General features: G+C 43.3%; 1 protein-coding gene across 4 annotated transcripts in view; it reads left to right on the top strand.

The window, feature by feature from the left end:
- The window catches only part of dennd5b (DENN/MADD domain containing 5B), a 43,450-nt gene that overhangs the window by 729 nt on the left and 16,024 nt on the right, over nt 1-26,697 (top strand). For 2 of the 4 annotated variants that reach the window (XM_062383096.1, XM_062383095.1), the window contains exons 2-12: nt 10,534-10,593; nt 12,170-12,279; nt 14,554-15,244; nt 17,301-17,488; nt 18,675-19,247; nt 19,802-20,033; nt 22,784-22,934; nt 23,571-23,661; nt 23,904-24,014; nt 25,993-26,124; nt 26,254-26,406. In XM_062383096.1, the coding sequence (XP_062239080.1) occupies nt 10,534-10,593; nt 12,170-12,279; nt 14,554-15,244; nt 17,301-17,488; nt 18,675-19,247; nt 19,802-20,033; nt 22,784-22,934; nt 23,571-23,661; nt 23,904-24,014; nt 25,993-26,124; nt 26,254-26,406 (2,492 nt within the window). Of the gene's footprint in view, nt 1-10,533; nt 10,594-12,166; nt 12,280-14,361; nt 14,468-14,553; nt 15,245-17,300; nt 17,489-18,674; nt 19,248-19,801; nt 20,034-22,783; nt 22,935-23,570; nt 23,662-23,903; nt 24,015-25,992; nt 26,125-26,253; nt 26,407-26,697 lie in introns of those variants that run through there. The other 2 variants (XM_062383098.1, XM_062383097.1) reach the window with 2 other exon arrangements.

The raw sequence follows: 26,697 nt of genomic DNA, 5'->3' as shown, positions 1-26,697 counted from the left end.
CATTCTACTCCATTAACCATGGAAACAGATTACCCCTGTTCTTCTCATTTGCCACTTTGATGTGTTCTATAAAAGGCAGGGTTGAGGAAGAAGTGTTGTTTTTCACAGCACTTTGGACACAGATTGAAAACGGCAGCTCTCACAGGATTGCCTTTGTTGTGTTTATGCAAAGGAGTCAGTTGTCCTGCACAAAGCAGAGGCCCTTTTCTCAGTGTCTCCTCTGGGATGGCATCAGTCAGCTGCCACTACAGCTGTGGTGTTGCAGCACGTCACCAGATACAACAGATAAACTCATTGGCTGAGTTTTTTTTTCCTTACAGCCCAAGCTTTGCTCTCTGGATGTGGTTGCATGCTGAGTTGCTGAAATATCAAATTGCACTCAGACTGGTAGCTTCTGCCACTGTTACTCAAGCTGTGGTACAAAGTTCAGAAGTTGCTCTCGCTGTGAGAGAGTGTTGACAGTGAGCTGGGACATTTTTATAAAGCGTGAGTGAGTGTGTGTGTGTGTGTGTGTGTGAGCTTTGGGCTTATCGTTCACAGTTATTCTAAACTAAGGCTGCAACCATCAACGATTTTCAGCATCTTTTTTGTTTAATCTCTTTTGTCTTTTAAATCCAAAATAGATTTACTCCAGTCTGACTTGTTTTGTCTCCAGTGTCTATTTGTTTGTCTATTTTCTATTGCTAGGTTAGAAAGTCAAAATAATCTCCTTTCCTCACCACTATTCCTTTAACCTGATAAACAACGTCACAAGTTCAAGGAAGTGAAGAAGAATCTATAAGGGGTTAGGAAAGGAGACCACTGACTGTAGAGAATGGGTACTTTGGAGTACTGGAGGGGGTACTCAAGATTATTTTTTAAATGTTAGAAAAATCCAATATCAGAGAAGAAAATCACATCTTTCATAAGATAATCATAAGTTCAATAAAAATGTAAAGGTAAGTTGATTGTTTCCCAAGTCACGTTCATGATGATGTTTGTTCACTATAACGGTGAAGCCAGTTTCAATTTGGAATAAAAAAATCAACAAAAATGGATTTGTGGTTGAAACGTTGCAGCAATGCAGCTGAAAACAAGAAGAAAGCAAAAACAAAGCCAACATGGTATCGCCAGTATCAGGAAGAATATGTTTTAATGGGATTTACTTCGACGAGCTGCAACCTAGATTCAGTTGCATGAAGCCAGCGCATTTGCGACGTCATTTCAGCACAAAACATCAGTGCCATGTTGGTAAGCCACCAGAGCTTTTCAAGAGACATCTTTTTCTTCGAAAAGTCTCCACAACATCAGCCAAAGCACTCACGGATACCTATGAGGTGTCTTTGATGTCAATATTACCGCCTTTTTCTGTATCTGGGATATCCAGAAAAATATATTTATGTTGTGAATTTTAGCCTCTGCCCCACATGAACAAGTGTTGTTCGAGACAAGTGCTGTAACTAGAAAAGTTCTTTCTTTCTTTCTCTGTCTCTTATCGGTTTCCCTTCTTTCCCCTTCCAGTGATTGCATCCATCTCTTTGCATTTTGTCTCCAGCTCACTACCTCTTGCTTTGTTAGCTTGGCCAGAGTGCTGTTAAGCTTGTTAGAGTAATCCATTAGGACAGTTCCTTCGGGCTACGCTGAACACATCACTTGAATGTCAGGAAGGTATTGTATGATATTCTAAGATGTACTAGATCCTCAGGCTTGGTTTTCAGGATTGGTTTAAGAGAACCATTACTTTTTGAAGTGTGTGTAATATGTACATTGTACACTCCTGCAGACAGAAGCTCCTCCCACAGGTTATGACGCAGCGCAGTGTTTTAACTTCATTGTTGCAGAAGAGGTGACGCCCCGTTTATCCAGGAACATAAATATGAAGTCAGCAGGTTTTTATAAAGATCAGTTTGATATTTAGAAACCATCGGAGGAGCAGTTGAGCTGTTGAACAGCGGATTAATGCTCCTCAACTTTATTGATCCACACACCAGGAAAATGCAGTCGCTATGGGACCTGGCAGGTCAGAATGAGGTACACACAAGAATAAATAAATATAAAAAGGCAAAAAAATATATTTTGTGGTTATTTGATTTATATTAACATATATCTATACCGACTTCACATTTATTTCACATTTTTTTTGTGATATACAGGGTTGAAGGTCAGCCAGACAGAGGAGCTTTGCACTTACCTCCCAAGCTGAGCTGCTCACTTTGACTATGATGTCACTGACTCCAGGACTCACTGACTCTGAGACAGACGATCCATCGTGTCTACTCCCTTATCTGTGCTCCAAAATCAACCTCCAAACAGCTTAGCAGTGTGCATGAAGCTACCAAAGTCATTTTTTCGAAAAACCAGCAATTCTGTTCACTGTTTGTGGCCTTGTCTAAATGCATATTCAGTCCTGGTGTACTTTTTGTCTTTACTGCTTTTTGCACCAGATGTAGTGGTGCTTTGATAATCTATCATCATCGTGATATCAACGTGCACAATGTAGGTATCTCAAAAGACAGCCCAAATTGCCATGAATGGTGTTACATTACATTACATTACATTTCATTTAGCTGAGGCTTTTATCTTAAGCGACTTACAATAAGTGCATTCAAACCCGAGGGTACATACCAAGGACGACAAGAATCAAGAAAATACAATTTCTTCAAATAAAGCAAAACTACAAAGTGCTATAAGTAAGTGCCATCTAAGTGCTACTAAAGTGTTAGTTTCAAAAAGTTGTTAGTTAGTTTTTTTTTTTTTTTTTTCTTTATTCAAGGTTAAGTCGGAAGAGGTATGTTTTTAGTTTTCGGTGGAAGATGTGTAGACTTTCTGATGTCCGGATGTCAATGGGGAGCTCATTCCACCATTTAGGAGCCAGTACGGAAAACAGTCGTGGTTTGATGAGTGTTTAGCTCGCAATGAGGGAGCAACGAGCTGATTGGCCGAAGCAATTGAATCAAGCTGTGCATGTCAATATATTCGTCCAATTAGATGGAGCCCTGTTGCCCTAGATACTAAATTAAAGATATTCGAAACATTGTCTGGTTTTTCTGCCAATGAATTTGATTATCTGAAGAAGAGAATAGAGAGAGAGAACAGAGAAGTGGGAGGCGGCTCCATCAAATCTCGCACGCTCCTCCCAGCTAAATTCTATGGCGGAAATTCATAGTTTCTGTTTGTTTATCGTAAGTCATATCGTCATCGCGATATTCAACAACGTTATTGCACATCATATGTTTTCCTAATATCGTGCATCCCTAACTATGTACAGTATGTGGTTACTTGAATGTGTCAAATAAATGCAGAACATTAACCATCTGTCATTTATGACCCTGCATTCATTTTCGTTGATTGCTAGATGAAATGACATAACATGATACCTCCGACTCCCCAGGGACACACATTATCTACATGTCTGGAACATAATTGAGTGTAGTGTTATGTCAGGCAGACCTTAAACCTCGTTATATAACTGTGATAGGCCACACAGCCGCAACTAAGGCCTCTTATGTCAGATTACAGGCTGCATGGCACTGACAACTGAAGCCCAGGTTACTACCAACAGGCCCTCATCTCAGTGCTAGACATGCTGGATATTCAGGCTTATACCTCATAAACAGCCTGAGCATCACGCAGCTGTAATGCATTCATGATTTATTTTCAGGCTCATCATAATCAAGTGTTTTACAGATGTTGTAATGCACACTGCAGACTTAACTTTGTCTTCTCATTACTATATATAAGCTCTTTATACTATCTTGCCCCATCTGGATTTGTAGTTTCACATGAAGACTGATAACACATGCCAGGAATGGAGTTTGTTTTAACAAATTTTGGTGTATCATATCACCTCTTTTTTTTTATAGGTGAGGTTGTATTTGATAAATGTTTTTATGATCATAGCAAGGCTTGTGTTTGTTTGAGGCGAGGGGTTAATTGGGGGAAACCATGCTTTATCTGCAGGACTTCACTATTGTTTTAAAGAGAACACTTACATTTACATATTAAATTCACGTTCAGCAGACACTGTAACATTGCACTCACACATTGCCGGCAAAGCGTGCATGTATTGATAGGTTAATTGGACTTTGAGTTCCAAATCATTCAATGACCTCTGGTCTTTGTGATAAGGCTGGGTAAACAAGTGACGACTGCCGTCAGTTAAAGTACTCTGTGTGTCAAATTCTTACCTACTATCTTTAAAAACGCTAGTGCACTCCTGATCCTTTATTTATTCAAGGTTGTTTTAAAATAATGACCATAATACGTTGAAATGATATTAAACTAAGTATTAAATCATCATCGGAATTTTTTTAATCCTTATTAATGGAGAAAATACTACTACTATGTGTTGGTCTCTCTGACTTGCATTTAATTTTCATCTACATTATATGTATAGCACATTGAGCTTAATTTTTTGTATGAAAGGAGCTATACAAATGTCTTTTTTATAGATTTTGAAAACACTGAAGTAAGACACTGTATCAGATGATATTAGATTGACAATAAGGAATTATTTTTTATAATTGATCGTATGCTTTAGAATAGGGGGGTCACAATACCAAAAAATCTGTAGTCGGTGCCAATACTAGTAAAATAACACGATTCTCTATGCCAATTTCAATACCACGGTAAAAAAAAGGTTTTTCTAAGATACCATGTACTTGAACATGAAACATCTCATCTCATCTCATTTTCGTCCGCTTATCCGGGGTTGGGTCGCGGGGGGAGCAGCTCAAGCAGGGGGCCCCAGACTTCCCTTTCCCGGGCCACATTGACCAACTCTGACGGGGGGATCCCGAGGCGTTCCCAGGCCAGTGTTGAGATATAATCTCTCAACCTAGTGCTGGGTCTTCCCCGAGGTCTCCTCCCCACTGGACGTGCCTGAAACACCTCCCAAGGAAGGCGCCCAGTGGGCATCCTTACCAGATGCCCGAACCACCTCAGCTGACTCCTTTCTAAGTAAAGGAGCAGCGGCTCTAATCCGAGTTCCTCACGGATGGCTGAGCTTCTCACCCTATCCCTAAGGGGGACGCCAGCCACCCTTCTGAGAAAACTCATCTCGGCCGCTTGTACCCGCGATCTCGTCCTTTCGGTCATCACCCAGCCCTCATGACCATAGGTGAGGATAGGAAAGAAGATCGACCGGTAGATCGAGAGCTTTGCCTTGCGGCTCAGATCTCTTTTCGTTAAAACGGTGCGGTAAAGCGAACGCAATACCGCCCCCGCTGCTCCGATTCTCTGGCCATTCCTCACGCTCCATAGTACCCTCACTCGCGAACAAGACCCCAAGGCCATTGAACTCCTTCACTTGGGCTAAGGACTCATTTCCTACCCGGAGTAAGCAATCCATCGGTTTCCTGCTAAGAGTCATGGCCTCAGATTTAGCGGTGCTGATCCTCATCCCAGCCGCTTCACACTCGGCCGCCAGCCGATCCAGTGAAACATGAACTTCTTTATTAAAATATTTGAAAAATAGAAAAATGTCATAAAACATACAAATAATGTGCAATAGAGCATAGCACAACATAATAAAGTGCAATAAATGGTCAAAGTGCAACAACTAGTGTCCCAAGACACATTTCAGACTTCCAGGCATCTTTTCAAAAGTTACTGTGAAAAAACAACAACAGTGCAAAACAAAACAGTTGATATAACATTGCAGCCATTCATATGTTGAACGTGAGTGAAAGTCACGTTCACGTTCATTTTTTAAATCATCATCATATCAGGCCATCATGAAAACCAGGAGCGGGGGAATGTGTGTGTGCACGTGCATGCACACACTCTCAAACACAAACTTGCCGCTCTAATTCTGACTTGGTCTGGCTCTCTTGGTCTGCAGCACTGATCCACATCATGTGAGGATACATTTCAAGAGATAAGAAGGTGTTAAAACCAAATCTCCACCATCCTCCGATGTAATTGTCAGTAGAGTTCCGCACAGCAGACTCTGGCGCCATATAAACAAAATTAACGTTTTAAATTTTTGTTTTGTGCATTTTGTTTTGCGCACGTGTTCACTGGTCTCCAACCCTATATCAGAGGAAATGTAACAGGGTTTGGAGTTCAACATCGCTTCAATCTCAATTTGGACTGTTTACTCTATAACCTTTTTTAGACATGTTCTGCAGTGGAAGAATTGGAAGAATTGGATCGTGACTTTCTGCTTTGTGCACGTTCACACATACATAATGCAGGTGTTGGCAAGTGTTGGCTCTTGTCTGTGTCTTCTACGTCTATGGCACTATGGCACAAACTTTTCGTCCCAATAGTTTTTTTTCTTAATTTTCTGTGTCATATCATCGGCCATCCACCCCCCTACCCCCTCCCTCGCTCTCGTTGAATTCAGCAGTGTTCTCACATTGTCTCCTCTGGGTTTTCTGCGGACTTGTTCAGGGTTCCCGCAGCTCCTTAAAAAGCCTGCTAGAAATTTAAAATTAAGTTTTATGTGTTTGAACAAAGCTGGGCTGAATGAGTTTATAAATATCTTGGCCCAGTCGAGTTAAAGCAGAAATACTTTTCATCACTAATGCCCACTTTCTCATTCATACAGTTTGTTGTATCACATTAAAGATGTGAACTGTCAGATCTGTGGTCTATATATGCCATTATTGGTTTGCTGGAACTGGAATGTTTGTTGCTATTCATATGCTCCTGCTTGGTTTGACTCCAAAGAGCTGCTCAATACCATTAACACCGAGCTCACTCATCTCATCACTCATCGTCATCCGCTTATCCGGGGTCGGGTCGCGGGGGGAGCAGCTCAAGCAGGGGGCCCCAGGCTTCCCTTTCCCGGGCCACATTGACCAGCTCTGACGGGGGGATCCCGAGGCGTTCCCAGGCCAGTGTTGAGATATAATCTCTCCACCTAGTCCTGGGTCTTCCCCGAGGTCTCCTCCCCACTGGACGTGCCTGGAAAACCTCCCAAGGGAGGCGCCCAGTGGGCATCCTTACCAGATGCCCGAACCACCTCAGCTGACTCCTTTCTAAGTAAAGGAGCAGCGGCTCTAATCCGAGTTCCTCACGGATGACTGAGCTTCTCACCCTATCCCTAAGGGAGACGCCAGCCACCCTTCTGGGAAAACTCATCTCGGCCGCTTGTACCCGCGATCTCGTCCTTTCGGTCATCACCCAGCCCTCATGACCATAGGTGAGGATAGGAACGAAGATCGACCGGTAGATCGAGAGCTTTGCCTTGCGGCTCAGCTCTCTTTTCGTTACAACGGTGCGGTAAAGCGAACGCAATACCGCCCCCGCTGCTCCGATTCTCCGGCCAATCTCACGCTCCATAGTACCCTCACTCGCGAACAAGACCCCGGGGTACTTGAACTCCTTCACTTGGGCTAAGGACTCATTTCCTACCCGGAGTAAGCAATCCATTTGTTTCCTGCTAAGAGTCATGGCCTCAGATTTAGCGGTGCTGATCCTCATCCCAGCCGCTTCACACTCGGCCGCCAGCCGATCCAGTGAGTGCTGAAGGTCACAAGCCGATGATCAAATGAGGACCACATCATCCGCAAAAAGCAGTGACGAGATCCTCAGACCACCGAACTGCAACCCCTCCCCACCACGACTACGCCTCGATATCCTGTCCATGTATATCACAAACAGGATTGGTGACAAGGCGCAGCCCTGGCGGAGACCAGCACCCACTGAGAACGAAACTGACTGGCTGCCGAGGACCCGAACACAGCTCTCGCTTTGGGAGTACAGAGATTGGATGGCCCTGAGGAGAGACCCCCTTACCCCATACTCCCGCAGCACCTCCCACAGTTTCTCCCGGGGGACCCGGTCATACGCCTTCTCCAGATCCACAAAACACAAGTGGACCGGATGGGCATACTCCCAGGCCCCCTCCAGGATCCTTGCGAGAGTGAAGAGCTGGTCCGTAGTTCCACGTCCGGGGCGAAAACCGCATTGTTCCTCTTCAATCTGAGGTTCGACGATCGGCCGAACCCTCCTTTCCAGCACCTTGGAGTAGACTTTACCAGGGAGGCTGAGAAGTGTGATACCCCGGTAATTGGTACACACTCTCTGGTCCCCCTTTTTGAGCAGGGGAACCACCACCCCGGTTTGCCACTCCTTTGGCACTGTACCCGACTCCCACGCGATGTTGAATAGGCGTGTCAACCATGACAGCCCCTCAACACCCAGAGCCTTTAGCATTTCTGGCTGGATCTCATCAATCCCTGGGGCTTTGCCACTGCGGAGATGTTTGACTACCTCAGTGACCTCCACCAGGGAAATTGACGACGAAACACCATCAACCTCAAGCTCTGCCTCCACCATAGAGGGCTTGTTATTCGGATTCAGGAGTTCCTCAAAGTGTTCCTTCCAACGTCCGACGACCTCCTCAGTTGAGGTCAACAGAGTCCCATCCTTACTGTACACAGCTTGGATGGTTCCCCGTTTCCCCCTCCTGAGGTGCCGGATAGTCTTCCAGAAACACTTTGGTGCCGACCGAAAGTCCTTCTCCATGGCCTCTCCGAACTTCTCCCACACCCGCTGCTTAGCCTCCGACACGGCAGCAGCTGCAGCCCTTCGGGCCTGTTGGTACCCTGCAACCGAGTCCGGAGTCCTCCAGGATATCATATCCCGGAAGGCCTCCTTCTTCAATCGGACGGCTTCCCTGACCACCGGTGTCCACCACGGTGTCCGAGGGTTACCACCCCTTGAGGAGCCTAAGACCCTGAGGCCACAGCTAGCCACCGCAGCTTCAGCAATGGAGGCTTTGAACACCGCCCACTCCGGCTCAATGCCCCCAACCTCCACAAGAATGCCAGAAAAACTCCGCCGGAGGTGTGAGTTGAAGATACCTAGGACGGGGGCCTCCTCCAGACGTTCCCAGTTCACCCGCACTACTCGTTTGGGCTTACCAGGTCTATCCGGAAATTTCCCCCATTCCCTGATCCAACTCACAACCAGATGGTGGTCGGTTGACAGTTCCGCCCCTCTCTTTACCCGAGTGTCCAAAACATGTGGCCTCAGATCAGATGACACAATCACAAAATCGATCATTGATCTTCGGCCTAGGGTACTCTGGTACCAGGTACACTTATGAGCACCCTTATGTTCGAACATGGTGTTTGTTATGGATAATCCATGACTAGCACAGAAGTCCAATAACAAACGACCGCTCAGGTTTAGATCAGGGAGGCCGTTCCTCCCCACCACGCCTCTCCAGGTGTCTCCATCGTTGCCCACGTGGGCGTTGAAGTCACCCAGCAGAACTACGGAGTCCCCTACTGGAGCCCCATACAGGACTCCATTCAGGGTCTCCAAGAAGGCCGAGTACTCTGAGCTGCTGTTTGGTGCATACGCACAAACAACAGTCAGAGTTTTACCCCCTACAACCCTTAGGCGCAGGGAGGCGACCCTCTCGTCTACCGGGGTAAACTCCAACACCGCGGCGCTCAGCCGGGGATTTATGAGTATCCCCACACCCGCCCGGCGCCTCACGCCCTCGGCAACTCCGGAGAAGAATAGAGTCCAACCCTTATCCAGGAGTACGGTACCAGAGCTGAGACTGTGCGTGGAGGTAAGCCCCACCAGATCTAACTGATAGCGCTCCACCTCCCTCACAAGCTCCGGTTCCTTTCCCCACAGCGAGGTGACGTTCCACGTCCCCAGAGCCAGCTTCTGCCGCCCGGGTCTGGTCCGTCGAGACCCCTGACCTTCGCTGCCACCCATGTGGCTGCGCACCCGACCCCAACGGGTCTTCCCACAGGTGGTGGGCCCATGGGATGAAGAGAGGGGGGGTGCCACGTAGTTTGTTCGGGCTATGCCCGACCGGGCTCCGTGGCAAACCCGGCCACCAGGCGCTCGCCATCGAGCCCTCCGTCTGGGCCTAGCTCCAGACGGGGGCCCCGGGCTTCCTCCGGGCCGGGTCACATCTCCTCTTTTTTCGTTATTCATTGAGGTTTTTTTTTTTGAACCATTCTTAGTCTGGCCCCTCACCTGAGACCACTCTGCCATGAGAGACCCTACCAGGAGCACAAGGCTCCAGACAACACAGCCCTCAGGTTCATAGGGACACGCAAACCTCTCCACCACGATAAGGTGACGGTTCCAGGAGAGGCATAGGGTCAGAGTGCGTGGTTGTGTCTGCGTGTGTGTGAGTGCGTCTGTGTTCCTGTGCAGACGGATGTGATACAGTTACGCCGGAAAAAAATTGAATCACGTTAACACCGAGCTATATATTCAAATATGTGTCCAACATACTGCATCTGTCTGCATTTTTTTTACATTGCGTTTGCCTCTTTTGGCCAAATTCGCCAAATGCTGTAAGGCCATTGGAGCTCCAGTGCAAAGGCTATTGATGGTTTTGTCCCTAATAAAATAAAACAGTAAACAGTGCTGTTTCAGAATACTCATACTTCCATTTGAGCTCCATGTGTGCTATGTTTGAAATACCATGCTGCGCTCTGTTGTGATATCAATAGTATGTGTGTATTGTTTATTCTATGCTAAATTTTATGCATTTATTAATGTGTGCTTCTCTGTGTGCCATTCTTTTGACATTACATTGTTTCTTTGTCGTTTGCTCGTCGTCAGCTTTGTACCAATGGCTTGAAGCAGACCGCCATGGCAAGGATCAATATACAGCAGCCACAGGTAAATGTTCCATCATAACAGAGCGCCACACCACGCTGTCTGCATGCATTTCTGCCTCTACTGTTAGCTGGTCCCTTTTCCCTATACACCTTATTAGCCAATCTAGAATAATTTCAGAATTAGCATAGTATTTCAGACCCTGTTTTGCGCAACAGTTGAATCAGGCCCCTGGTCACAGAAAAGCAACATTTCATAATGGAAGAGATGTGAGCCTTTAAGTTCACATCAAGTTTTCAAGCCGGTGATTAGCTACACTAATTCCCTTCCATCCTAAAGGCTGATGCATGCTTCTGCGTTTTCACGGGCCTGTAAGCGCAAGAGCTCTTCCGGGTCCCTTACGTGCCTATCGTTCTCTTCTTACGTGCTTACGTGCGTCGCCCAATTTTGCTAAACATTATGGCAAAGCTTCGCACGCTCACTCGGCCCTTAAGGCTGTGATTGGTCTGCTAACTACATCCTTTCTGGAGCTGCATTTCCGGTTTCATGCCCGATAATACCAGCAGAAACATTGGAAGATTTAGAAGAACGAATATGGACTAAATAGAAGAGCGTTTGGCGGAAGAGATCCGAAAGTATGTCCACTTGTATCACCCGTCACTGACTGGTGTATTTGTCCGCCAGAAAAAGGCTACGAGGAGCCGCAGTGGCTATGAAAATAAACAATCGACGAAGAAGAAAAAAGGCGTCTCTAAGGTCGTCTTCGACAAAAAACATTACTCCGCCTAGTGTTCTGGTGGGGAATTGCTTTGTAAGACGCGCAACGGTTGGGGAAGCTTGAATGACAACGAGTCCTGCGCCACAGCGGCGTGACAAGCCGCAGACGCAGTTGCAGAAGCATGCACCTGGCTTAATGGTTTTTAGTTGAAGGTCAAAGTCTGAATGAATGGAGTTGATGGCACCTTTCAGTCAGGTGACAAGGAAATATAAAACACGACTAAAGCAAGGCATCAAGGAGACAAGGAGACAAAAGCAGATATATCAACAGAGACTGCACAGGCAGTCCCTATAGATAATAACCTAGTAAATGGCGAATCTTTATTCATATACTGGTTTAACTGCAACTTGTTAAACCTTGCTTGTGTATTTCATAAGAATCACATCAATAGTATTGAGAGATTGTTATACTGCTATTGAGGAAAAGTATATCTGTCCGGTAGAGTGTCAGATGAGCTTAATAAATTCAAATCTCGCTTTGAAGAGTCAGCTGTAAAGTGCACTCTGCCTCCAGAGGCCTCTCTAAACTAGACACAGCAGCCTGTACTTTCAACTCTCTCTTCTGATTATCTCCGTAAGCTTGACATGATTCTTGTGCAGATTGTTAAAGAGGTTATTGGTGTTTAGAGGCTGTTTTGTTGCATAAAGTAAAAAAATGTTGGTCCATGTCAGACAACCTCCATTATACTAAATATCAGATAATGCCTTTTATACCTCTCTGTGATACATATGTTGCTGATTGATACTTCTCTGATCATTTGCTCCAGAAACATTCAGCCACAACTCACAAAAACATACACAAACTTAACAAATTTGTCACATTTTTCCAACAATCCATTTCTTTGTTTTATTTCCCCTCCAGGTGAAAACTCAGAGCAGAGTCCCCTGAAGAGGAAATTCAAGTCCAAAGTTCTGGCCCACTACCCTAAGAATATTGAGTGGAACCCATTCGACCAGGATGCTGTCAATATGGTAGGTTGCTGCTGTAGTGTAAAATTACCAGTGCTGTGCCCGTTCTAATCCTGCTTGTGTGGAATAGGCTCTTTGCTTGGACCGTGGTTATGATCTGTAGATGGTGTGTCAACATTTGATGTTTTTGCTGCCCAACTCTACCTTCTTCTACGGTCTGCTCCTGACACTTATCATAGACAATCCCAATCTCATTTTAAATACTTTTTGACGGCAGGGTCTTCATTCTGTTTAAAGTTGACCCCATGGTGGTCAAGGGACTTCTGGTAGGCCTTCTTGTTACTCCCTTGGCTGTGGTTGAGGGGTAGAGCGGTTGTCCTCTATTCAGAAGGTCGGCAGTTCGGTCCCTGTCTTCCCTACCTGGATGGCGAAGTGTCCTTGGGCAAGATTGGCCCTCATAGAAAAAAAGTGCTGCTAATAAATGTACTGTATGAATGTGTGTGTGAATAGTGGAATGTCAAACTGTACTGTAAAGTGATTTGAGTGGTCTAGAAAAGCACTATATACATACAAACCATTTACCATATCTTATTGAAACCATGCTGGGCCTCTCCCTGAGCTGCTGGCTAAGAGCACCAGAATAGTGGCACAAGGTCGTTTTTGCTGGAATGTTTGCCTCATTTAAGATTTTTCTATAGAGTTCAGTTCATCAAGCAAATATTTGTCCCTGGGCCAGGAACACAAACACTGGGATGACTCACATATTCTTATCATAACTAAACAATCACCAACTCTGTTACCAAAACCAACCTAACCAACAAAGACGAGGGGCTGTAGCCAATCAGAAACAGGCACAATCTTTGGTTCTTCCTTTCAATATCTTGGCTTGCAGCACATGACTGAATGATGCAGACCAGAGGCGATATAGGATAGAATTATATGATGATTAAAAATAAGTTATGCACCTTATACCTGCATAAATCTTGCACTACACCACTGTGTGTGGATGTGGGTTTTGCTCACTGACGATTGAGGCCACTGCCTATTATTCCACCAGCTCAGCTAAATAATTCAATCCTGGGTCTCAACTTACATCATGGAAACATGCCATCATGCTGTAGTGCTGTGACTAAAACCTGACCCCTAAATGAATGTTTGCTGTTGATGGTTCTCTCCTGCTCCTTTCTACCTCCTTCATCATACCTCCATCACACCCTGAGCGCATCATCGTCTCTTCCTTTCTTGAGAAATCCCAGAACATACAATTATATCATGCTTTTTTTAGTTTTTCCTTACTCTTGTTGATGGTTAAGGGCAGAGGATTTCACTTCTTAACCCTATGAGACAAATTGATTTGTGAATATGGGATATAGAAATAAAGTTTGATTGATTGATCGATCATGCATTCCCTAGTCCTAAACTCAAACCTAAACCATTACAACTAAATGCCACATCCTCATTTTTACTTTAATCTTAACCTGATTCTAAACTGAAACGAAGAACCAAATCTGAACCCTTGCACAGCAAGTTACAGCTATGTCAGAAAGTGAGGAACATCCAAAATGTTGTCACACAGTAAAACTGATGCTCATTCTCTTTCTTAGAAGTAGTTTCAAAAAAGGCCGATCCGACTGACTTCACCATAGGTAGGTTTTTTCTTTTTAAATAGCTCACAGCACCGGGAGTTTGCGGTCACCACACGGTCTGCCACCGGAGCTAGCTAACAGTGATTATCATTCCAGATAATTCGCTCCCCTTTAGCACACCAAGCTAAATGGACCAAGCTGCAATTCTCCCTCCACCTCGCCACTAGGCAATGCCCAATCACGGAAGTTTGCACTGATTAATTACGCTGCTACGCGGAGTGGAAACATCACCCGGCTGTAGTAGCTCAGATTTGGTCAGAATTAGGCTGTGCTACAGTGGATCTTTTTGCGTCGAGGGGGAACTGTACTCTACTGTACTGGACAGTGCTATTTGTGAGGGGAGAAGGTGGTGAAGTTTTTCCCCGATTGTCCATATTTGTTTGTAAATAATTGAATAAATCATTACTGCTATGTAAAGGTTAACTGTCATGTCTAACAGTGTTAGTAGCCTCTTAAAAAGAGTGTAGTCCAATAGTGTATTCTGCTTCTTTTTCCACAGACCCACTGACACTGAAGATGAGCCAAAACACACACACTTTTCACCAGAATAGCAAACCAAAAGCATGCTCATCAGAATAATAGTAATGATAGCTGGAGCTGGAATGGTGAAGATGATATACTCATAACAATTGTGGAATTGACAATAGTCTGCTCTGAGGTGGTGATTGACCACTGTTTCCTCTCTTTGCAGCTGTGTATGCCTAAAGGACTGTTGTTCCAGACGCAGGCAGATCCACGTGATCCTCAGTTTCACTCCTTCATCATCACCAGGGAGGATGGTTCTCGAACTTATGGGTTCGTCCACACCTTCTATGAGGAAGTTACATGCCCGCAGATCTGCTCTGCCATGCAGACCCTCCAAGAGATGCACAATGCAGAGCATGTCTCCACCAACCCCCATTCCTCCTGCTCTTCCTCCTCCTCCAGCATTGACTCTCTGACCAGCAGTTTAGACGAGGCTGAATCCCCCCCCTTCTCATCTATCTTACCCTCATCTCGGGCAGTAGGTGGCTATGACTCGTCACGGGACACCCTCTATGTGTCCAAAGCTTTGTGTCTAGTCACCACCATGCCATTCATGTATGCATGCCGCAACTTCCTGTCACAGCTGCACAGGGCTGTTACAGCAGCCACTGCCCCCCCACTACCCCTTGAGAGCTACATTCACAATATCCTATATGAGGTGCCACTGCCTGCCCCAGGCCGAACGCTCAAGTTCCACGGTGTTTATGAGCCCATCGTGTGCCAGAGGCCTGGGCTTGAGGAGCTGCCACTTGCTGACTTTCCCCTTTCAGAGGCTTTCAGCCTGCTGGGAGTCGAAAATCTGGTCCAGGTGTTCACCTGCAACCTGCTGGAGATGCAGATCCTCCTCTGCTCACGGGGTAAGTCTTACACAATAATAAGAAGACTAACTAATGTATGCAAACTGGCACTATAGGAACATTGATCACATTATCATCAAAACAAGCTGTAACATAACCATCATAGATAACTTCCAAAAACAAATAGCACTACATCTCTTAAGCAGTCTACTCTGTTGGCGTATTAGGGGGATCTGTGCCGTGGAATATTAGAACCCAAACCTCTGATGAAGACAAAATGAATGTGACTTTGTACTCTTTATCTGACTTATTCCCCCCACAGTTATTATTAGAGTTATTATATGTTCTATGTTTGTCTATGTACCTCATCACTCGGTCAGGAAAATGGCATAGTTTGGTGTCCCTGGAGATTCAAGGTCTCGCCTATTTTTCTTTTTTTTTATAGTCAAGACATAAATATTTACAATATTTTCTGTTGCCTACCCATTTCAAAATACAATAACACAAATTAATTAATATTTTTAAAGGTTTTATTGTCTAAGATGTGCAGGAGCAGAAGATCAAGTAAAACCCTATGTAAAATCATATTGTTGGCATAAGCAGCTCCTCTGCAGAACCGATATCGGCCAGATAATCGGCTATTTGCATATACGACTCTACATCATTATATGCGGAAGAAGTGCCTTCATTTAAAACCCCATACTCATCTTTTTGAAGGCAGGTTTTGGTTAAACAGAATAAAGCTAATTGATGAGAAGTAATCAGATCATTGACAAGTAGAGACTTTGATCAGCGTTTTTGGGCTTGTATCTGTCACTCATCACCTGTTTACTTTTGATTTATTTCTAGGTGGTCAGAAGGTCGACCACGTTTCTACAGGGTATTGGGTGGGGGGGTAGACTCCCCTAATATAAGTGCAGAGAAGCTAGACTGCAACTCTGCCTCCAGGTCTCAAAAACGTTGTCATATTTATGAGAGCCGCTCCATCCAAAATTGGATCAATGCTGTCTCTATCAATCAGACCAGGTTTTCCCCTGTACCAGTTATCTGCATAGCCAACATTGTTGTCTTAACACTACCTCGACAACCAGTTGTGAAAGGATGACATGCAGCTGTGATACATCCGGGCGGCTGTGGCTGAGGGGTAGAGTGGTCGTCCTCCAACCTGAAGATCGGCAGCTCGATCCCCAGTCTGACCCGTCTGCATGCCGAAGTGACCTTGGGCAAGATGCTGAACCCTGAATGGCCCCCCATAGAATAACAAAAGTGCTGCGAATAGATGCACTGTATGAATATGTGTGTGAATGGGTGAATGTAACACTGTACTGTAAAGCGCTTTGAGTGGTCATCAAGACTAGAAAAGCGCTTTATAAATACAAGACCATTTACCATATCCATGAAGACAAGTCCTCTTACACAGTAGCCCAGAAGGGAACACCTGCTCTAGAGAATGCCTCTCAAGTTACCTCAAGGTCACTATAGGTTATCTATGCTTAGAAGGCATCACGTTCATTTAAAACACACACACACACAAACACACACACACACACACACACACACACACACACACACACACACACACACACACACACACACACACACACACACACACGCACACACGAGAGGGGCGCAACCAAGGTGCAGACCATGAAATATTGGACCCGATTATATAAAGGGCAGATTTTCTTTCAAAGATTAAGAGGGAATCGGTAGACTAGGAGCCAGAGACAGGGTAGCAAAGTCAACTAAAATATTTTCGTATTTTAGAATTTAAAAATAAAGTAAAGATAAGATGTTAAATCACATTTTTTTTATCTGCCCTTACTTCTTTGGTAAATATAAAATTAACACAGAATTAATTTTTTTCACGTTAACAAAAAAAGCTTCAACATTAACCCCTGTTTAGTCAGAATCATTTAAGTAATGTAGCTGCTTAACATTAGGTCAACTAGTTTCAAGTGGTCAACTACTAATAATGATAAAGAACTCCCCAGGCTGCAACTCAGTGCTAAAGTGTTTCTTTCTCCAATCACCTTTTTTAACAAGATAAAACTGCAGAAATTCTAGATTGTTATATCAGATCTATTCCCTCATCATCATTTTGTCTTCCTCTCAGACTACCAGCGGTTGATGACAGTAGCAGAGGGCATCACTACCCTGCTGTTTCCTTTTCAGTGGCAGCATGTCTATGTTCCTATCCTGCCAGCCTCCCTCCTCCACTTCCTGGATGCTCCTGTTCCCTACTTAATGGGCCTGCAGTCAAAAGAATGCACAGACCGCTCCACACTGGAACTTTCTCAGGAGGTACGCATTCAACATCCTTGTTTTTGAATACTCATATAATGGAGCTCATGTTTTCATTTCTTTGTCCATCTATCTGTGCGTTAGCAGGATTGCACAAAAATGACTTAATGGATTACGACTTGGTCAGAGATATGATATAGGTTTCAGTGTTTTCTTGCCTGAGAGGGCTGAATTGCATGCCACATGCTCTAATGTAGCTGAAACTATGAGGTCAGATTGTCTGCGTGGATGGCAACAACTTAATCTACAGAGTGAGGGAGCATTTACCAATCAATCAAATGTTATTTGGATAGCCCATATACACAAATCTCAATTTGATTCACCTAGCTTAACAAGGTGCAAATCCTCTGCAAGTTAGGGATCCCACTCCCTGGACCGACTGAAGTACAATCAATTATGAGTGTAACAGACCACATCCACAAAATACGAATATTTAAAACATTTTTGAGAAAAGACAGTGTGTATTCATCTTTAAAGGTTCTGTCAATATTTTCAGAGAGAGAGAAGGCGGCAGAGCAGCAATAGCAGTTGTATTGCTAGCGGTATTGCCATCAATAATAGTATATATGGGTAGGTATGATGTATATCTAAGCAACCTAATTGTAATCCTATGATCCACAATCAGCTGCCACCATGATCCACTATGTGGTAGCAGCCACAATTCTTACTCTCCCACAATAAAGAACAAAGAGTCCTTGTAACTTGTTTTGATGAGACATTAATGTGTGGAAGAGAGGGAGAAGCAAAAAGACATCTGTCATGTGTACCCAGACAATTTAGGCCCATTGTAGCTTACCTAAAAGCTTTCCACAGCTATGCACTGCAGCAGAGCAGCAAAAAGCCAACATAGAGATCTTTTATAAAAAATATTATTTATCCTCTGTGCGAATTGTTATAATAAAAATAGTATGAACGATATTTATAGATGTTATGTGATTATTAACGATAGCATTGCAAGTTTATAATAATAAATAATAAATATTGCATAAATGCATCACAATGTGATTCATACCAGACGGTCGTTATTGGGCGAAGCAACACAGTCAGATGTTGGTACAGTCGCATTAACTAAGTATATTCTGCCTGAATGTTTTGCTGGATTTTAAACTGAAGTTTTTTTTTATTGCATTATCAGAAGTGTGTATCTCATATATATTGAAATATGAAATATCTTTCCCTCTCCCAGGCCAACTTGTGTTTTGTGGACATTGACAACCACTACATAGAGCTTCCAGAGGATTTACCCCAGTTCCCCAACAAGACTGAGTTAATCCAGGAGCTCAGTGAGGTTCTGCTGAGCTTTGGAATTTCTGCCAACATAGGGGCCACGCCAAAAAGAACCCGTACCTGCTCCCCCGGAAAGCCCTCCACATCCAACAGGGAGTGCAAGACTGTCACCCTTCAACAACTGGAGGACGATGGGCATAATGGCAACCTGGCAGGGGAGGAGCTCACTATGCTGGAGCTGCTGCAGGGAAATGCCACCTTGGAGAGACTGCATGCACTAACCAAACGCACCGGGGTGACAGTGGCCCGCGTGGATGCTCTTAGGGCAAGCATTAAAGCTCAGGGGATTGACAGGCAAAGGGCCGCTGAGGAGGAGGAACTTAGGAATGCCAAGCTGAATGTCCAGCTGAGGGAAGTGTTTGCCAGCCGCTTCACAACCATGTTTGCTGACTATGAAGGATTTGTCATTCAGAGTGCGCCGGACCTGGAGTCCTGGCTCACCAACAGGGAGCAGATGGACAATTTCGATAAGGTAATGGAGTGAAAAACAAACACAGAAAGGGTTTAAAGATGAGATTGGAGTCATTAGTGATAAAAAAATATGCCTTTGCTTATACATTAATGTATGTGTGTCTCTCACTGCAAAACGAGAGGAACCATGGCCATCTGCATTCTTATGATTCTATAAGGGAATATTTGCAACAGACAGAGTGCTTTTTAAAATAAGACATAAGGCTCAATATGGACATAATGTAAAGAGCCAACTTCATTTTTCCCCTTACGTTTTATGGATATATGTGCACTGCAATCTTAGTGTATCTTCTTCAATGTTAAGATTTTCCAGTTGTTCATGAGACATTACATATTCTATATTCTCAAAAGCTTTTAAGATAGCTGCAGAAAGTGTTGTTTACATTCAATAACACACAGGAAGCAGATGAACACAGTGAATGATGAGTGGTAGGCGCTTTTTTGTGAAGTTGCTTTTATTTGTGACTAGGTCCTGTTTATATACATCTCTGGCTTTACATTTTGTATATTTGTGCATAATGTGTATCTCCTAACTTGTGTTTGACCCTGCTCCAGGCCTCATTCCTCTCAGATCAGCCTGAGCCTTACCTCCCCTTCCTCTCCCACTTCATTGAGACGCAGATGTTCGCCACCTTTATTGATAACAAAATCATGTCCCAGTGGGAGGAGAAAGAGCCACTGCTTCGTGTCTTTGATGCGCGCATCAACAAGGCTCGACTCTACAATGTGCGTGCTCCCTGCCTACGATCCTCCAACTACCAGAGATGCTCCATCCTTAGGGAGTCTGGTAAGCTCTGCAGGAAGAGGTGTTGGAGTTCAAACGTGTGCTTTTTATGGTTCATTTTTACTAGAAACTAGTGCTGTCAAACGATTAAAATATTTGATCGCGATTAATCGCATTTATGTCATAGTTAACTCAAAATTAATCGCGATTAATCGCAAATTTGTATCTATTCTTAATGTCCCTTCATTCATTTTTTCTCCATAATTTTTTGGGGGCTTTAATGCTCTATCAACATGGAAAGTGGATTGGCTTGCTTTATGCAAATGTTTTATTTTATTGAAAAACAACATTGCCAAACAGGGCGGTAAAAAATTAAATTCTAAAGTGCACATTTCAGGTAAACAAGGACTCTAAGACTATAAGGACTATAAGTTTGCTGTGAACATAGCAGTCAGGCCTCTCAAACAGACAAGCAACAAAATACCAAACAAACAAAATACACAGGCAAGTGTCGGCCTACTTTGAAACAAATTAAACACAGAACTGTGTAGGGCTATTTGAGTCCTCCCCATATTTGTGGAAAATGTATGAAATAAGAAGTACCCTATTTTGAAATAAATAAAAACATTTAACTGCAGCCTAGTAGCTTAAAAATATATATTTTAGTTGGCGAAATATTAAAACAAAAAGCGAGAGCAGGTCAGACTGGAGGCAAACACAGATACTGAAGCTCGATAGAAACCAACTGCAGCTTCTGCTCTGATCGAGAAGCTGAGGCGCTGATCTCTGATCAGCTGAGACCAGAGAAACTCTGTGTTTTCACTGTTTTCATAGTTAAGAAGCAGTCGGTCATTGAGAGGCTGCTGCACTTGAACGAGCTCTGATCTCACTGTGTCTCCCTGAGCGAGTGCGCAGGGGCAGGGGGCATGGCTAAGGTGCGCTATCTGGAACCACACACACACACTCACACACACACAGACACACACACACTTGCCCGCTCCTTGTACTTCATGACGGCCTGCTACGATGATGTTTTAAAAAATTATTGTGACTTAGTCATCCACCAACATGCAAAAGCGTGTGTCACACGGCGAAAGCGTGAGAGTTGGCAGCTCTGCGTTAATCTAAAAAATAATCTTAATCTTAAAATGGCTTTGCATTAACGTTAATAACGCGTTAAACTGACGCCACTACTAGAAACATGATTACAATGTAGGAAAAGTCACTTGGCAAATTGCGTTCAGATTCCATTAAACAGCAGAGTACCAGAGCCAAGCCAGCAACAGTTTTTAATATTATCCTCTTCGAATGTATCATCAAATCACTGCAGTGACGCACAGAGCACCCAGCGCACAGAGCGCACTGGAGATCACTCACAAGGAATGAAGAAACTTTCCAAATAATATCCCAGAGTTGAGTTGAGGATCCACTGATTTGAGGGAATAGAACAGATGCTCAAAATATATAAATACTGCTGTGACACTTGTGCTTGATTCTGCGTGATGGATGCACGAGAATGGACGGATGAGGAGGAAGCAAGGGTTCACTGATGTCTGATAAGCTGACATAGATTCTATTGATCTGGGATCTTTGTGCTGAACTGAGTCCAGTATCACAGATCGACCGATGAGACCGAACCATCCCAGTACAAACACAAGCCTATAATGATAATTCTGTTAAATTCTATTGATTGAGGAAATCACAGCTGTCTCTGAATATAATTATCCTGCCGTTTTGGATTATTAAAATACGAACAGACAATAAAACAAGTTCCCTCAAATTCTAAAGTGCACTTTAACTTATATTGTTCCTTTGAGCTCTGTTTTGAAGGGTCTTTGAGAACTAGGCCACATTAGGAAGGCCTACCTCATTTATTTTTATTTGTTAAACGCTTGTCAGTGCGGTTGCTTGGTCTAAAAAATAGAAAGTTTGCTGAATGTAACTTGATTGTGATTTTCCACTTTTTGCATGCAGATAAAAAAAAAAATATAAGGGTCTACTTGAATCTGTATACTGGTGCCATTTTTGCAACAAAGGGTTGAATATATCATTTGTACAGTGATCAAGAGGAGATTAAAAAATTCTCAAGATATATATCATGTATGTGATCTATCCACCCCGAGATGTTCACTACATTGTCTTTATTTCCATGTTGTGATGTGTGTATTTGCGCATGTCGTCTGTCTCTGACACATAAGTTGATTTTTCACAAGATGGTGTATGCAGGTACCCGTTTACCCGTACCAAACAGTAGTCAGCTTTTTCCTTTACCTGCCCTCTACTGTGTTGCCAGGACATCCTTTCACTATACCAATGAAGAATAATGCTGCAGCTCCTGTTGAATTCAACTGTTGCAAAACAAGATCAGTGGATCAGGGAAAGAGTTTAACAGTGTCCCCATTTGCTTTATTTTCTTTGCTTTGATAACACACTTTGTTTGTTTGTTAATGAATTGCTCATGTCCGTCAGCCTTTCACACTTTGTAGTCATGACAGCACTGTGTAAATCCAATTGCAACACTGTGAACATCTTCCATGAAATACTGATGGGCATTCCCCCCATATTTGCAGTCTTCTAATTGGAACAGCATGAACTGCTTTTAAAACCCTTCCATTTACATTAGAAAGGATTAAAGATTTTTCATACTTTAGATTTGAGGTGTTCTTATCCCGCTGATAATCATTGAGATATTACAGCATTGTCTTATATTGTCCCCACTGAAGCAACTATGTTCGAGTATTCTTACTCCCAGTGTTGTCTGAAAGTATTTTATATGATAACTTTGCAGTGAACATTTTCTGTCTCCCCTGCAGCTCAGGCCATTGAGCAGCGGCTCATGAAGATTGACCACATAGCCATCCACCCCCACCTGCTGGACATGAAGTTTGGTCAGGGCAAATATGAGCAGGGATTCTTCCCCAAACTTCAAGCTGATGTGCTGAACACTGTGCTGATCAATAGCAAGTGAGTTGACTTACCTTTCTTCGTTAAGCCGTTTTCAGACATGACCTGTTGATAAAGTCCACAATAATATTAATAAATAATAATAGCTTGAATTTATATAGCGCCTTTCAAGCAGCTGGGTTCAGCAGACAGAGGCCGGAAGTTATGTATTAACTCCGCTGCGAAGATCACATGATTTTCTTGACTAGACAAAAGGCAATATCTTCTGCTGTTATCACCACAAACTCTCTTGGCATCTTCATAGGTGTGGACGCTCTTTTTCACCTTGAGATATTTGTTTTAATGTTTGGTTTGGTTTTCATCTGGATCTGTTATCAAGCAGGGGGTCACCTAGCGTGTTCTCACAGCAGATTCTGTTGACTTCTGATGACTTTATACTAGGGGACCAGGTGGAGAAGGTCTGCAGAAAATCCAGAGACTCTAATCATCACATTTGCATTCACACATGCACCTCCTCCGTGGACAGTGCAGAGAATCTTTAGAGGAGTTGCATGTCAGAAAGCAGCTTGAATAACACCAGGCATCTATTTGATGATCAGAATCAGTGAACACAGTGAAGCAGCTTTTGTGGGGTTTCTTCAGATGACTGGCCAAAAAGTTGCAAAAATAATCAAATTGCAAATTTTTGATCTACAGGTGGTTTCATAGCACAGCGTCAGCACAGCGAAGGAAAGACCACAATGCACATCAAACGGAGCATCTGAACGCTGATAACGACCTGAAAGAGGTAGAAAAGCTCCTCAGAACCTGTCCTCTACATGCCTACTCGCCTCACTTGCGTTACAGCTATATATTTTCAATGTGTCACGTGGTATTTATATTTAATTTTTTTGTTTTAAATCGTTTTTTTGAATCTTTTTTCTTCCTGTGCATGAGGCCTTCTCTGCTTTCTTTTTCATTTCCTTTGGTTTCTGTCCTCACCTGTCTGCTTGTGTGTTCGGTTCCGTTTGCGTTCGTTTCCCTCCTCAGATGGTTGAGGGCTCTCTGGTCCAGCAAAACTCCATGGCATTTTGGGAGTGGGACATTTCGCCCCCTCCCTCTATCAAACCGCCAACAAAATCTGCCTCTGCATCCTGCCTGGTATGTGAAGGAGTTGCCTGTGTTGAGGAATCCCTTTCACAGAACCCCCTCCACCCCTGACTGTAGCTGTCCATCTAACACTGGCTGGACCTGACTACTCCATTAAACTCTACCATTCTTGTAGTTCTATCTAAGTGAGGACTTCCATGTGCATAATGCATTCCCTAGCCTCTTACTCTAACCTTAACCATCCCAACTCAATACCTAACCCTTAACCTAATTCTAACCATGAAGCCAAGTCTTAACCCTTAAACAACCGTTGGAAACAGTGAGGGCAAGCCAAAATGTCCTCACTTTCCAAAAATGACCTCACTCCGTAGGGTTGCTGCTAAAAAAGGTCCTCACAAGTACATGTACAAGTTTATGTACAAGTACATAAACACTCTCACCCACCTTTAAAAACCTTGCTTTAATTCCTCCACCATACCATCACATTTCCTGTCACCTCACACAAGACTCCTCCATTGAGATTTTCACAGCTTCTCAGTGTCGGGGAAAATTCATGTGAACAAAGGGAATTTAGTTGCTATGGGTTTAATCCTTTTCACAGATTGAACACACAGCATAGTTTGTGATGGACAGATGCAAACCAGTGTTAGTTTTGGCAGCTATTTTTGATTTAGTCTTAGTCTTAGTCTTTTGATGAAATGCATATTAGTTTTAGTCACATTTAGTCATTTTATTCTTCTTAGTTTTAGTCGACGAAAACAAATTACATTTTAGTCTAGTTTTAGTCAACGAAAACAAATTACATTTTAGTCTAGTTTTAGTTACATTTAGTCGCCACATTAAACTCCTTTGACATGGGGCAGGGGGCAGAGCCTCGGGACCAGTGCGCTATCTGGGGCACACACACAGACACACACTCACTCGCCCACTCCTGATACTTCATGACGGCCTGATACGATGATGTTTAAAAAAAAATTTGTAACTTAGTCAACCACCAACATTTTCGTCTCGTCAACGAAAGTTAAAATAGATTTAGTTATAGTTTTTATTTTCAAAGATTCGTTTTCGTTACGTCTTCGTCTCGTCATTGTTTTCGTCAACGAAATTAACACTGATGCAAACAAGCTAGACCCAGCAGGTTCAAATCTATGGAGGACCATACATGACTTAAGTATAAATGAATAAATGTATAAATAAATTAATAAATAAATGCATTAATAAAAAAGGAAATAAATAAATATAGAAATGTATGAATAAATGTCTATTTATTTATTTCCACATTTATTCATTTCCACATTTCTGTGTCTGTGTGCTAATGAGGAAGGCGGGCCTATCCGCAGTCTCATGCACGATTTGTCACAGGAGTGTATGATCCAGTCCTATTCTGTTTCCTCCTCCTCCTCTCTGCTCATTTCTTATGCTCAGAACAACACGAGACGTGACACTCACAGTCAGGACTACTGACACCTAAATCATCCCAATAAAAAATAACCTTAACTAACCCTCTGAACTTGAACTAGTTCATTTTAAGTGTGAACTGGCTCAACGTTGCAAACAGCTACTGGAAACCAGTCAGCATTGAGAGACAGAAGTAGTAGGACTGGATCATTTCACTTCTGTGACCAATCCTGCATGAGGCTGCGGTTAGGCCCGCCTTTCTCATTAGCATACGGACCGAAATGTGGAAAATGAATAAATGTGGAAATGTATTTAAGACATTTATTTAAACATTTCTGTATTTATTTCTGTATTTTTTATTTTTTTATGTATGTATTTATTTATTTTTTCTGTATTTATTTATGCATTTATTTTATTTTTTCTGTATTTATTTATTTATACTTAAGTCATGTATTGTCCTCCATACAAATATTAATGTCAATAAATGTGGTTTAATATCTTAAAATGTGTGTTTATTTGATGTAAATAAACACGTTACTACAAATGCATAAAAAAATCCTCAGATGAGCTTTCAGATGCGTCCAAGTGTTTGTCAAACTCACTAACTAGCTCTCTGATGTTTGCTGATCAGAAGTACATGCAGGAGGCCCGCAGCCTGGGGAAGAATCTTCGTTTAGCCAAACTTGCTGATCTGTCTCCTGCTGTTATTGCCCAGACCAACTGGAAGTTTGTGGAAGGTCTGCTCAAGGAGTGTCGTATGAAGGTGAAAACCCCCCAGCAATGTTCCTACACTTATAAATGACTTGAGATTTATCACTATAGTATACATATATTGTATTTACTTAGCCTATGTATGTAGTTTTCTCTCAAATTAATCCGTCAATCCATTCAGACCAAGCGAATGCTGGTGGAGAAGATGGGCCGGGAAGCTGTGGAGCTGGGTCATGGTGATGCCAACATCACTGGTCTGGAGGAGAACACTCTGATTGCCAGCCTCTGTGACCTGCTGGAGAGGATCTGGAGTCACGGGCTGCAGGTCAAACAAGTCAGTACACACACACACACACACACACACGCACACACACGCACACACACACACACACACACACACACACACACACACACACACACACACACACACACACACACACACACACACACACACACACACACACACACACACACACACACACACACACACACACACACACACACACAGAGAGATGAATGAACGGTACTGTCTCTGTCAACTGTCTTCTACTTAAACCTAAAATATAGCCAAGATAAAGACACGTGTATGCTGTCAGTATAACCCTGCTACAGTTACTCATATATT

The sequence above is a fragment of the Platichthys flesus genome, chromosome 23, assembly GCF_949316205.1.
Source record: "Platichthys flesus chromosome 23, fPlaFle2.1, whole genome shotgun sequence".
Taxonomy (NCBI): Eukaryota; Metazoa; Chordata; class Actinopteri; order Pleuronectiformes; family Pleuronectidae; genus Platichthys; species Platichthys flesus.
The sequence above is the reverse complement of the archived record's forward strand: the minus strand, read 5'-3'. Positions and strand labels throughout refer to the sequence as shown.